Source organism: Nicotiana tabacum, chromosome 8 (genome assembly GCF_000715075.1).
Source record: "Nicotiana tabacum cultivar K326 chromosome 8, ASM71507v2, whole genome shotgun sequence".
Classification (NCBI taxonomy): Eukaryota; Viridiplantae; Streptophyta; class Magnoliopsida; order Solanales; family Solanaceae; genus Nicotiana; species Nicotiana tabacum.
In genome coordinates this window covers 69,727,867-69,742,553 of record NC_134087.1, presented here as the reverse complement: position 1 = coordinate 69,742,553, position 14,687 = coordinate 69,727,867, and the positions used below count along the sequence as shown (strand labels likewise).

General features: G+C 39.5%; 1 protein-coding gene across 1 annotated transcript; it reads right to left on the bottom strand.

Annotated features, from left to right (window-relative positions):
* Positions 1–4,374: 4,374 nt before the first annotated feature.
* Positions 4,375–5,069, bottom strand: LOC142163147 (secreted RxLR effector protein 161-like). The gene is made up of 2 exons (XM_075220401.1): positions 4,738–5,069; positions 4,375–4,666 (listed from the first exon to the last, which is right to left on the bottom strand). The coding sequence occupies exons 1-2, from the start codon at positions 5,067–5,069 to the stop codon at positions 4,375–4,377; spliced, it is 624 nt and encodes a 207-aa protein (XP_075076502.1).
* Between the last annotated feature and the right edge of the window lie 9,618 nt (positions 5,070–14,687).

Below are 14,687 nucleotides of genomic sequence, written 5' to 3'. Positions count from 1 at the left end.
TTATAAGTCGTATTCGACAGCTGCGACTTACCTGGACAAATTACAAAACACGAGTTTCAACCATTTTTAACATATTTGGAGCTATGGAGCTCGGATTGAAGCGATTTTTTAGGCAATTTTCACCATATGAATTGGGGTAAGTGATTCTAACTCGATTTTGGTTAAATACATGAATCTATTGCTGTTTTTATCATGAAATTAGTGAATTGGGTTGAAAATGGTAGAAATTCTCTATACCTTAGATTTAAGATTTGGAGGTCGATTTGTTGTTAGAATTTAGTAATTTTGGTATGGTCGGACTCGTGGTTGAATGGGCGTTCATATTTTGTAACTTTCGTCGGATTCCGAGACGTGGGCCCCACAGACGATTTTTGATCTAATTTCGGATTTTATTGGAAAATTTGGTATTTTCATATGGGATTGATTCCAATAATTTGTGTTGATTGTATTGAATTATTTTTGGCTAGATTCGAACCATTCAGAGTTGGATAATCGACGAAAAATGTCAATTATTGGATTGAGATAGTGTAACACTTCGCCTCAATATGATTTACAACCTTTATAACTCAATATCAATTTCAACAACATGGACTGAAAAGAAATTCATCAAGGGACAACATTTTTTTTAATTCACAACTTCATGAAATAAATAGATTTATTCATCTTATTAACTAAATTTCTCATTTAAATTGTATGTAGATAAAATCAATAATGAAAATTATTTCCATAAAAATAGCAACTCAAACAAACACAGAGTTCACATAAAAGTCAAGTAGCAATCGCACCAAATTATCATATAAAAATAATCTAGACAAATAAGGAATGAGACATGACAAGTAAGAGATTTAATAAGTCCCAACAATTTTCCAATTTAATACATAAGGTTGTATACGAATTTTAACCGATATAATTTGCACATATAAACCAAGTACGTACTCGTCACCTCGCGTACATGGTTTTCAATCACACAATTTCCACATAAGACTCAATGCTTAAGGGGAAATTCCCCCACACAATGTTAGCGTAATTGGGCACTTGAGGTGCAAGTTGTATTATGTTGTGATATTGGGCACTTGAGGTGCGATTTGTGAAATAGTGTGATATTGATATGCATGCGGTGATATAAGGCCAGAGTGTTGAAACGCATGCGGTGAGATAAGGGTGGCTTGAAACGCGTGGCTAGTAGGGGAACTACTAGAAGTCATGCGGTGTGATAAGGGTGGCTAAAACGAGGGACGCTATTTCGGGGAAAATATTTTCTTTAAAATTCTATGTGAAGGCTCCCGCGGTGATATAAGGAAATGAGATATTGTTAATTTATTTATGATTTGAGACTACGAGGCGGTACCTCGGAAGTGCGTTGTTGATATTTCTTTGTTTATATTCTTGTCTTTGGTGATTTTGTTTCATTAATATGTAAATTCTTATCTTCTTTCGTGATGTACTAGTTGACATTATTATTATTATTATTATTATTATTATTATTATTATTATTATTATTATTATTATTATTATTATTATTATTATTATTATTATGTGTTTTGTGCTCCTTGTTGCATTGTGTTGGCTTTGACTTTTTAGTACGAGACTTTGAAGATTTATATTTTTGGTTTTTAGTGATTTTCAATGATTGAGTTGTTTTAAATAAAAAAATTACTATTATGTTTTAAATTAATAAGTTTTACATCCAAATCAATAGTTTATATGATGCTTTAATTTAAGTGCAATATCATTTTCTTCACTCAAACTATTTGTAAAGTAAATTGATCGTGCATATTTTTTTATATATTGATATTTTTGGCACTTGAGTTGTCCGTGCAATTGTGATAGAAATATGGGCACGAGGTGCCGTGGAAATATGAAAGTGGGCTGAGGCCCGTATTACGAAAAATATGAAGGTGGGCTGAGACCCGTATTTTTATGATTGTGAAATGAGGTGTCACAATGTGACTTTTATTTGAAAGAATTATATTCAAAATATTATTTCTAAGAATTAGATTCGAAAGATATTTATTTGAAGGAAGTATATTCGAAATATATGTATTGGTAAGTATTATATTCTAAAGATTATTATTTGGAAAACTTTTAGATGAAAGATGTGTAATTGAAGGACTTGATTAAATGGTTGTACTTGTAATCATTATTTGTTGAGCAATATTTATGGTGTTCTTGTTGTCCTGCTATGTATGTCACTTGTTGATTATGAAAGATTTGTAATTAAAGGACTTGATTAAATGGTTGTACTTGTATTCATTATTTATTGAGCAATATTTTTGGTGTTCCTGTTGTCGTGTTGTTTATATCACTAGTTGATAATTGTTGCTATCATTGCTATTTGTTTCCTATTATTTTGGTATGCTATATTGCACAGGTTATTAGATGTGTCTTGACTGTACCTCGTTACTACTCCACCGAGTTTAGTCTTGATACTTACTGGGTACCGTTGTGATGTACTCATACTACACTTCTGTACATTTTTTTATGTACAGAGCCAGGTATTGGAGATGTAGGACTCGGACAGAGTTAGAGAGTGATCGCAAGGATTCAAGGTAGGGCTGTTTGGTCGTCGTAGTCCCTTGGAGTCTTTCCATCTTATTGTACTGTTAATAATTATTCGAGCAGTAATGTATATTTAATTTCCTTCAAATCGTTTCATATATTAACTTAGAGTTCGTTAGTACTACCAGTCTTGGAAGGTTGTATCTTAATTTTTGTTGTTGGTTTCGATTATCCTTTAAAAAAAATGGCTTGAATTGTTATTATAATCGGCTTACTTAGTCTTAGATACTAAATGTCATCACGACTCATATGGTGGGATTTTGGATCATGACAATTGGTTAAGAGTCAACTAGTAGGGATCAACAAGACTTAAGCATATAACTACCTATACTAAAAGACTACTTCAAAACTTAGTCGGGTTAATTAGTACTAACACTGAATTTTTAAACACACAATTACTAACTTAAACTAAAACATGACAACGCAGGAAAGACAACTTGAAACTGCAATCCGATAGGTGATTTAAGCCTAACGAGCGACTAAACATCATCGCCACACTCCAAATATACTAACATAAGCAAACTGAATCGTTGGTTATCAGAACCTAAACGTTATTCCTAAGTACCATCAAAATCAGAAATTAAAGAGGCGGGGAATGATGGATTTGAGATTTCAGTTAAAGCAACTACCAATACCAATGACAAGAAACAAAAATAAAACATAACGATTAGGCAAACCGTGTTAACAGTGACATATTTGATCAAAATCGATTATCTTAAACAACAGCGAAATCAGAAATTAGGCTAAATAGGAACGTTAAACTAAAATGATATAAACAGAAATTAAACTACAACAAAGCTACAAACAAACGATAGAGAAACAGAAAAATCAAAACCTCACGGGAAAGGATCAGGGTTCGCAGTTTATACAAAGTTCAGGACATTCGAGGCCAAATCGAGTAGCCAGCAGACGCCGGGGACAAAGACGAGCGGTTGTCCGACCTTGGAACACTTGATGTGTTCCAACAGACGCTGAAATAAATATTTTCAGCAGCATAATGGAAAGAAAAGAGGGTTTTTGGTCGAAAACGGCTAAAAGAGCTCGAGTCAGTGGGGTGGAGGAAGGCGGCAGCAGGAGTGAACGGAAGCTTCGCTGGAATTCGAGTCACCGGAGATCGAGTCGAGCTCTATATGTCTGTATGTGTTGGGCGAAGGGGATGACTCAATCCTCATGAATTTGAAGAAAACGGGAACGCTAGGATTTCGATTTTTGTGAGATATATGGTTTTTGGGAGGGTTTTGAAGGTTTTGGGGTGCGGAATTATTGTGGGAATTGAAGAAAAAGCAAGAAATTTCTTATAGAAGAAGACGGTTTAATGCAAAGAACTTTTCTTTAGTTACATAGAAAACAAAGCTTACATAGCACCCTTATATAGGGGTTTAGTCTAACTTACTAACTGATAACTTAACCACTAATTTATCCACTAAGCCACTAATAAAGATATGCTTCGACTCAACTAAATCGGAAATATGCCAATTACCCAACTAAATAGGAATTACATTTTTTGAATCAATATTCAGCACTCCCCTTGATTCAAAACTATAGACTTCAAGTTTCTAGTTACTACCGAAAATAATCATGCTTGACTTGTGGGAGTGCCTTAGTAAGGACATCAGCAATTTGATCCCTTGTACTGCAAAACTTCAACTCTATTTCTCCTTTTGCTGTGAGGTTGCAAATGAAATGATAACGGATGTCAATATGCTTTGTTCTGCTGTGAAAAGTCGAATTCTTTGTCATTGCAATCGTTGCCTTGTTGTCACAAAGTATTTTCATTGCACCCTCTTGCTGATGGCAGACATCAACTAACAATCTTCACAACCATATGGCCCAACAAGCTGTTGAAGTTACAATAACATATTCTGCTTTCGACGACGATAATGCATCCACGTTCTGCTTCTCCGAACACCACGAAATTGCTCCAGATCCAAAGCTGAAAACATTTCCAGATGTACTCTTTCTGTCATCTATACTTCCTGCCCAATCACTGTCACTATAACCAATCAAGCTGAAGTCTGCATCTTTAGAGTACCAAATCCTAAAGTCAACGGTCCCAGCAACATATCGCAAAACCCTTTTAGCAGCACCAAGATGTTGCTTCGTAGGACTATGCATATACTTAGATAACACACTAACCGAAAACATAATATCAGGACGTGTGTGTTAGGTAATTCAAACCTCCAATCAAACTTCTGTAATAAACTTGGATCAGCAGGATCGATGCCATATTCAAGCTGCAATTTTTCATTTGCATTCATGGGTGTAGCAGCCACTTTACAATTCTGCATACCAAACCTAAGCAGAAGATCTTTTGCATACTTTCTTTGTGAAACAAAAATACCATCTTCTTCATGTTTCACTTGAAGACCAAGAAAATATTGCATGATACCTAAATATGACATTTCAAACTCCTTCATCATACATGATTTAAATTCAGCCGCCAAAGTTTTACATGATCCCGTATAAATCATGTCATCAACATACAGACAAACTACCAGAAAATCACTCATACCTTACTTCTTTACATACAATGTAGGCTCGCTCTCGCTCCTTTCAAATATGTTCTTTAGGAAATACGAGTTAATTTTGTTGTACCACGCCCGTGGCACTTGTTTTAGCCCATAAAGAGCCTTTTATAGCTTGTACACTTTGCTCTTATCATCTGTAATAACAAAACCCTCAGGTTGGGAAACTTAACCTCTTCTAGATCCCTGTTTAAGAATGCAGATCCAACATCAAATTGATAAACGGGCCAGGTTAATGTAGCAGCCAAAGATAAGTGCATTCTCACTGTTTCAAAGCGAGCAACAGGTGAAAACGTTTCATCATAATCAATACCTTGATATTGTGCATATCCTTTAGTTACCAGCCTCACTAGTATCTCTGTATGCTCCCGTCTGCATGATACTTTATTTTGAACACCCATTTGAGTCCAATGGGTTCTTTGCCATCTAGTAGATCCACCAACTCCCATGTCTGATTCTGCTCAATTGCTCTTCTATCATTGCATTTTTCCTTTCTTCAATCTCAGCAGCTTCCTTGAAACAAGTGGGTTCTGCAACATACAAATCAAAAGAGCAATTTCATTAATTTTCCTCAAAAATCTGAATTTTGTTGGTGGAGTCTCGTTGGAAGAGTCTGATGGAGAAAAATTGTTGCCGCTTCCTTGTGGAGTTAAGGAGTGATCACTTGCTGGATAAGAGGTGCTTGACTGAGGAGGAGAAAGACCGCTACTTGCTCGAGAAGAATTAGATGAGTTCCCTGGAGTAGAGTCTGCTGCAGATTCTTGATTAAAAACATCATCAGTAGGTGCCAATTTATATATTCACATTCCCGGAATTGAAGTTCTAGGTTGCATCTTCATTAAACACAACATTTCTACTGATTATAACTTTATCACTTACTGGATTATATAACTTATAAGCTTTGGATTGTGCTCTATAGCCAACAAAGATACATTTTTCAGATTTTCCATCAAGCTTATGTTGATCCTGTGAATTCACCAAAGCATAAGCTATACATCAAAAGATGCATAAGTGGCTTACCTTAGGCTTGTTACCTTTCCATGCTTCATATGGTGTTTGATTAAGAACAGCCTTGGTGGGTGAAATATTCAGCAAATAGACAGTTGTGGCAACAGTTTCAGCCTAGAAACACTTTGGTACACCTTTGGCTTGCATCATGCTTCTACCCATCTCAACAACTGTCTGGTTCTTTCGTTCGGCTACACCATTCTGCTCCAGTGTATATGGTGCTATGAGCTCTCTGTGAATACCATTTTCATCACAAAAAGAGTTGAACTTATTTGACATAAACTCGCCACTTCTATCTGTTAGAAGAGTCTTGACTCTATAGCCACTTTGCCTCTCAACAAAAGACTTAAATTTCTTAAAATATTCAAACGTTTCAGATTTGAATTAAAAGAAATATACCCAACTCATTCGACTATAATCCTTAGTAAAAAGTAGAAAGTATCGACTTCCACCTAAGGACTCAACACTCATAGGGCCGCACAAATCAGCGTGCACCAACTCATGACAAATAGAAGCTCTCCAGGACTTGCCTACAGGGAATGAATTTCTATTTTGCTTCCCATTCACACCTCCTTCACAAAATTCAAGAGCATCAATTTTAGGCAAACCAAGAACCATATTTTTGTGACCTAATAATTGCAACCCCTTTATATTCAAATGACCATACTGCAAGTCACAAGTTAGCTTCTATACCACCTTTGGCAACTAATGCATAACTTTTAACATTAGAAACTTCAAGAGGAAACATTTTGTTCTGAGTCATTTGAACATTAACAATTTTTTGACCTGATTTTTTTATCTTGAATGCTACGAGAGTTGTCATCAAATAGAATAAAGTATCCACAAGTCATCAATCGCCCAGCACTCAATAGGTTATGAGCTAAACAAGGAACATACTGCACATCATGGAGAAGTTTAATATTACCTTGAGAAGTTTTTAAGGCAACTGTACCTTTCCCTTCGTCTTTCATTGCTTTATCATTTCCTAGCCGAACTTCTGACTTCTTCGATTCATCAAGCTCTTTGAACAACGACCTTGTGCCAGACATGTGGTTAGAACAACCACTGTCAATGAACCAGACACCATTCAAACCAGCACCTATAGAGGAGAGAGCCATGAACAGATTACTCTCCTATTGTGGTTTCTCCATGAAATTGGCATGCTTTTGGTCATCCTTTTGTTTAGCCCAGCAATTAACTTCCTTATGGCCGAACTTTTTGCAATAGCGACATTGAATGGTGCTCTTGAACTGTCGGTTCTGACCACCAAATTGACCTTGTCCTCTGCCACGACCTCGACCACGAAAACCACCTCTGCCTCCATGCCCTCTAACATTTGAAACTTCTGATTTGCCTTTAAAAGAAGACTCCCCCTTCATTTGAAATGCCTTATCTTCGCCCTTCTCATGAGAGGCATACAGTCTATCCTTATGAGCTTGCAAGGAACTTATCAATTCATTAAAGGTATAGTAGATAAATCATGGGACTTCTCAATAGCAGCTACAATATGGTCAAATCGTTTATTAAGACTTTTTAGAGCTTCAGAGACAACAACTTCATCGCTAATTGTGTCATCATATGCCTTCATTTGACTAACAATTGCACTTCATTTGACTAACAATTGCAGTCACCATAGATAAGTAGTCTTGCACAGATTCACTACTTTCCATCGATGAATTTTCAAAATCACGCCGGAGTGACTGGAGTTTAACAATCATTACCTTTGTTGAGCCGCGAATTCTTTCTTATAGTCTCTCATGCTTCTTTTGAGGTCTATGCAACAACAATTCTGGAGAAAATTGACTCATGCATAGCTTGCTGGATGTAAAACCGGGCCTTGGAGTCCTTTTTGTTCTCCTGTAGTCTTTGAGCTTCGTTTTCCTCAACATAGCCATTCTCCACCAAGTCCCACAATTCTTGAGACTTGAACTAAGTCTTCATTTATATGCTCCAAAATTCATATTTATCCCCATTAAAAGTATGAATTAGTTGCTGAGAAGTGGTGGATGCTCTATTGGGAGCCATTCTTTTCCCTCAATTTTGACTCTTTTTTTTTTGCTCTTACTTTACCTTCCCAGTTTGACCTAACCTGGAAAAAGAGAAAAAAGAACATAAGGTTGGTAATTTGTGGAGTTCCACTCTCTCACTTCTCACCTCGCTCTGATACAAAAATTGTTGGGGGAATTGAAGAAGAAGCAAGAAAACTATTATAGAAGAAGACTGTTTAATGCAGAGAAATTTTTGTTACTTAGTTTCACGAAAAAAATAAAGCTACATAGCACCCTTTATCTAGAGATTTAGTCTAACTTACTAAGAGATAACTGTCTGAACATGACCCACTAACTTAACCACTAATTTACCCGCTAAACTACTAATAAAGATATGCTTTGACTCAACTAAACCTGAAATATGCTAATTACCCAACTAAATAGGAATTACATTTTATCAATATTCAATAGGAATCGGGTAGAGTAGGACGAGAGGAGAAAACGGTGTAAGAATGGAGTGGTTTGGGGTGTTCTGCTGGTGGTGGCGATTCAAAATTTTGGGTAATTAAGGTATTAAATACCTGTGTTGTGATTGAATGAGAGTCGTCCGATTACAACACTATAGATGGCTGAGATCCGATCCTTGGATCACTAAATGAAATGGCGTAGCTTCACTATGAAACTACGTCTTTTAATTACTCCACTGCTAGCCTCATCTTGGACCGGGTCAGTGCCATTGGGCCACTGATTTGGTCCGATTGTTGGCCCATTTCGGCTAAAAACACAACTTAGCCCAACTCTTATTCCCTTTTTACATTAAACTATAATCAACTCCTAAAACCTACACAAACACACATAATAAACAAATTTTTAAAAAAAGGAGCAAAAATTAGGTATTTACAGCAGTGTCATTTCATCTCATTCTCATTTGAGAAAATGTACGGACACGGTGTCTATCACATGGAGTTTTGAGCTTGTAGTGCTTAACTTTTTAATGGCTTTTCATGCCGATAACATGGATTTATTTGTGCGCATGAGACACTGAAAGCACTTCTCAAGCTTATCGTCACTCCTGAGTTTGCTATTTTTAGTAATGACTACTGTGACGATCCGGCCGGTCGTCTTAAGAATTAACGTCTGATCTCCTATTAACTGCTTTCCTCAAGTTTATTTATGCTAATTTGATTTGCCGGGATGTTCAGTTTTGAGTTTCAGAGAGTTTTGGGACACTTAGTCCCTAAATAAGAGCTTAAGTGTTGGAAAGTTGTCCGTAGTCGGAACAGTGTGAAGACGGCCTCGGAATGGAAATCTGATGGTTCCGTTAGCTCCGTTAGGTGATTTCGGGGTTAGGAGCGTGTCTGAAACATGTTTTGGAGGTCCGTAGCTAATTTAGGCTTGAAATGCCGAAGATTTGAATTTTGGAAGTTTCCGGTTCGGTAGTGAGATTTTGATCCGAAAGTCGGAATGGAATTCCGAGAGTTGCAGTAGCTTCGTCATGTCATTTGGGTTGTGTGTGCAAAATATCAGGTCATTCGGACGAGGTTTGATAGACTTTTTGATCGAAAGTGTATTTTATAGAGTTTTTAAAATTTTAGGCTTGAAATCGATGAAAAATGGGTGTTTGGGTGTTGTTTGTAGCGTTCCGAAGGTTGGAACAAGTTTGAATGACGTTTTAGGTTATGTTGGTGCTTTTGGTTGAGGTCCCAGGGGCCTCGGGTGTGTTTCGGATGCTCAACGGGTCATGTTTAGAACTTAGAGAATTGCAGAAAATATTGCAGCAGCCCAGTTCTGGTTTCCTTCTTCGCGTTCGCGAGTGGGGTCTCGTGTTCGCGTAGGGGAACTGGGGCTGGGGGGAGGATTGTGCTTCGCATTCGCGAAGTCTATCCCGCATTCGTGAAGGTTTGTGAAGTAGAGCAGCTGTTATGTGTTTCGCGTTCGCGATGATGTCCCGCTTTCGCGAAGGTAAGGGCTCATTAGTCATCGCGTTATGGTCCACGCGTTCGCGTAAGGTCTGCTCGTGTAAGATACGCGTTCGCGAAAGAGGAATTTGGCCAGCAGGACTTTTGTGCATCGCGTTCGCGATAGTAGCCTCGCGTTCGCGAAGAAGAACGCGCCTGGGCAGATATAAGATTTTAAAAATCAAGGGTTTAGCCATTTTTATCAAAACTTAAGCTTGGGAGCTCGGATTTGAGCGAGATTTTGAGAAATTTTTAGAGATATCGATTGGGTAACGATTCTAAACTCCTTTTTGCTTGTAATCCACTAATCTAAGCATGAATTCCTCCTCTAATTTCGGATTTTGAATGAAAATTAGGTAAAACTTCATAGGCCGAATTATTGAGTTTTGGTTGGGCAATTGGCATCAGATTTGGATAATTTTAGTATGGTTGAACTCCTGAGAGTACGAGGTTTCTGAAAATATAAATTTTACTCGATTCTGAGACGTGGCCCGAGGGGCGTTTTTGTCATCTTACATAATTTCGCGTATTAGCTTAGAATTTTATTGTAGAATCAGCTTCTTGAAGTATTATTTACATTATGAAATGGAATTGAATAGATTTGGGCCATTTGGAGTCGGATACTCGTGGCAAAAGCGTGGTTTTTAGTTGATTTTGAGCCAGTTCGAGGTAAGTGGCTTGTCTAACCTTGTGTGGGGGACCTTCCCCTTATGATGTGCATATTTGGTGATTTAATTGCCTTGTGCATGAGGTGACGAGCGCGTACTTGTGCAAATTGTTGGAAATACGATTTTCTTAAAGTATTTATTAACATGTTCCCTTTCCTGTTTATTATACTTGCAAATTTAGCACGTTGTTAGTTAGAAAAGCATGTTTAGTTGACTTAAATTGCCTACTTACTTAAATTGGCTTGAGTGCACTACGTGAAGCATGTTAGGCTAGAATTACTTATTTTTCCTTGATATGAAATTTAATTTCTGAAATATCTTCTTGTTGTTGCTGTGTATTTACATTAGGACTACGGATGTGGGATTCCGGTAGCTTCCCCCCCCCCTTGTTTGTTTACTTTGGGACTACGGGTTAGATTCCCAGTAGATCCCCCTACACAGTTATATAGAACTACGGAAATGCACCCGGTAGATTCCTCCAGTACTGAGTATTTACATTTAGGAATACGGACTGGGGTTCCGGTAGATCCCCGTGCATTGATGATTGGACTACGGGACGGTATCCCGAGAGATCCACTGGACAGTTGATGAAAGGGACTACAGGACGGTATCCTGGGAGATCCTCGTTGTTGCTATTGGTATTGAATTGTTCTTATTCTGTGTTACTTTGTTCTTTGTATATTTGTTGTTGCCTTGTATAACCTATCTTATTTCACTGTTGTACTCATTTATATTGTCTATTTCATACTGTTAAAACTTTATATTATGTTTAACCTCAATAGGGCCCTGACCTTCCTCGTCACTACCCGACCGAGGTTAGGCTTGGCACTTACTGAGTACCACGGTGGTGTACTCATGCCCTTTCTACGCATGTTTTTCATGTGCAGATCTAGGTACCTCTACCCAGGCGTATCACTCTTAAGGCGGGGAGATCTATCAGAGACTTCGAGGTACATTTGCCGCGTCCGCAGACCAAGGAGTCTCTATCTTATTCCATCTTTTAGTATTTAGCCTTCTTTCTTACTGTTGTTGTAGACATTCTGGAGTTAGAGCATTGTACTACGTTTCTTTCAGCGTGTGTTCTCGTGAGTTTCTTGGTTTTGGGATAGTATTGTAGGATTTTGTAATATTGGTATGCCGAGCGGCATTTTTATATACAATTTTCTTCCAGTTGTTCAGTTTTGATTATTTATTTTGCAAGTTAGTTTATTTTCCGCATTGTTAGGCTTACCTAGTCATAGAGACTAGGTGCCGTCAGGGCATGTTCACAGAGGGTGAATTGGGGTCGTGACAAGTTGGTATCAGAGCTCTAGGTTCATAGGACTCACGAAACACATGCCGGTTTATTAGAGTCTCGCTGATCGGTACTGAGATGTTTATACTTATCTACAAGAGGCTATGTAACTGTTAGGAAAAATCTTCACTTCAATTGATTTCCTTGTCGTGCGATATTTTGACATCACAATTCTAAACTTCTGTTTTCTATTCTCTCACAGATGGTGAGGACACGTGCTACTCGAGATGATCATGCACCCCCGCCCCCTACTGTAGCCGTCAGATGTCGGGGCCGAGGTAGAGGCCGAGGATGCGCATGTGGTGCAGTGAGAGCACCTGCGCGAGGTACCGCCAGTAGATCCAACCAGAGTCCAGGCACCTGACACGCCTACTGCCACTACTACTCCAGCCCTTCAGGAGACTCTGGCTCAGTTCATGAGTATGTACACCACCTTGGCTCAGGCAGGGTTGCTTCTCCTTGCCGCAGCCATATCCCAGGCTGGGGTAAGAGCACAGTCTCCCACCGCCCGCACTCTGAAGCAGCAAGTGCATGTTGAGCAGGTCCCAAAGATCATTCCAGCACCGCCTGCAGTGCCAGTTCAGCCCGAGGACGGGGCAACTGCTTCAGAGGACGAGCAGCAGAGACTTGAGAGGTTCAAGAAGTATGATCCTCCGGTATTCAGTAGATTAGCATCAGATGATGCCTTGGGATTTCTGGAGGAGTGCCACTGTATTCTTCGCACTATGGGTATAACAGGATCTAGCGGGGTTTGCTTTACTGCTTTCCAGCTTCGGGGAGCCACCTATGACTGGTGCACCTATGAGTTAGACAGTCCAAATATGGCTGCTTCACTGACTTGGACCCAGTTCTTAGATATGTTCCTGAAAGAGTTTGTCCCTCATAGCCTCAGGGACGCATGACGCGTAGAGTTTGAGCATTTGCGCCAGGGTGCTATGACTGTTTCAGAGTATGTTATCTGTTATACCAGATTGGTTAGGCATGCACGGGCCTTGGTTGCTACTGTCCGTGAGAGGGTTCGTCGGTTCATTGAGGGCCTTATCCCACCCATCAGATCTAGCATGGCTCGAGAGTTGGAGATAGACATTTCTTACCAGCAGGTGGTGAGCATTGCTAGGAGAATTGAGGGTATGCATGCTAGGGAGAGAGAGGAGAGGAAGGCCAAGAGGTCTCGAGAGTCGGGCCATTATTCTGGTGCCCATACCCCAGCTGCAGGTCTTCATGGTAGGGGTTATATGAGTCGCCCTGTTAATTTAGCTCTTCCAGTAGCCAGCAGTGCTCCAGCTCCTCCTAGATCTCAGAAGCCTTATTATGCACCTCCGGTTTCTAGTGCGCCTCCTGCGCGGGGTGCTTTTAGAGGTTAGTCCAACAGACCTGGACCTAGTCATTCACAACCACCATGTCCTCCCAGATCTTGTTTTGAGTGTGATGACACACGCCATATGGTTAGGGATTGCCCCAGACTTGGGAGGGGTGCACCTTCACAGATTTCTCAGCCACAGCGTGCCCCGCAGAGTTCTCAGGCTATGGTTACAGCTCCAATTGCTGCCCCACCTGCTCAGCCAGCTAGAGGTAGAGGTCGGGTAGGTAGAGGTCGCCCTCGAGGAGGAGTCCAGGCTAGATACTATGTCTTTTTCCCTACTCGTACCGAAGTTGTTGCCTCTGATTCTGTTATCACAGGTATTGTTATAGTTTGTCACAAAGATGCATCGGTTCTATTCGATCTAGGCTCCACTTATTCTTATGTGTCTTCTTATTTTGCTCTGCATTTGGGTGTACCCCGAGATTCTTTGAGTTCTCCTATTTATGTTTCTACTCCTGTGGGAGATTCTCTTGTTATGGACCGCGTTTATCGGTCGTGTTTGGTTACTATTCGTGGTTTTGAGACCAGAGCCGATTTATTGCTACTCAGCATGGTGATTTTGATATTATTTTGGGCATGGACTGGTTGTCACCCCATTTTGCTATTCTTGATTGTCACGTCAAGACTGTGACGTTGGCTATGCTAGGTATACCGCGTGTTGAGTGGAGTGGTACTTTAGATCACACTCCCAGTAGAGTTATCTCTTTCCTTAAAGCTCACAGTATGGTTGAGAAGGGGTGTGACGCGTATTTAGCTTATGTGAGAGATGTCAGTATTGATATCCCTTCTGTTGATTCAGTCCCAGTGGTACAGGATTATCTCGATGTGTTTCCAGCTGATCTTCCAGGCATGTCGCATGATAGAGATATTGATTTTGGCATTGATTTGTTGCCGGGCACTCAGCGCATTTCTATTCATCTGTATCGTATGGCTCCTCTTGAGTTGAAGGAGTTGAAGGATCAGTTATAGGAATTGCTTGATAAAGGCTTTATTCGACCCAGCGTTTCACCTTGGGGTGCTCCTGTCTTGTTTGTGAAGAAAAATAATGGGTCTATGCATATGTGCATTGATTATCGACAGTTGAACAAGGTTACAGTGAAGAACCGTTATCCTTTGCCTCGTATTAATGATCTATTTGACTAGCTTCAGGGTGCACGGGTGTTTTCTAAGATTGATTTGCGTTCAGGTTACCATCAGTTGAAGATTCAGGAGCCAGATATCCCGAAGACAGCTTTTAGGACTCGGTACGGTCATTACGAGTTCCTTGTTATGTCATTTGGGCTGACCAATGCCCCAGCAACTTCTATGCATTTGATGCACAATG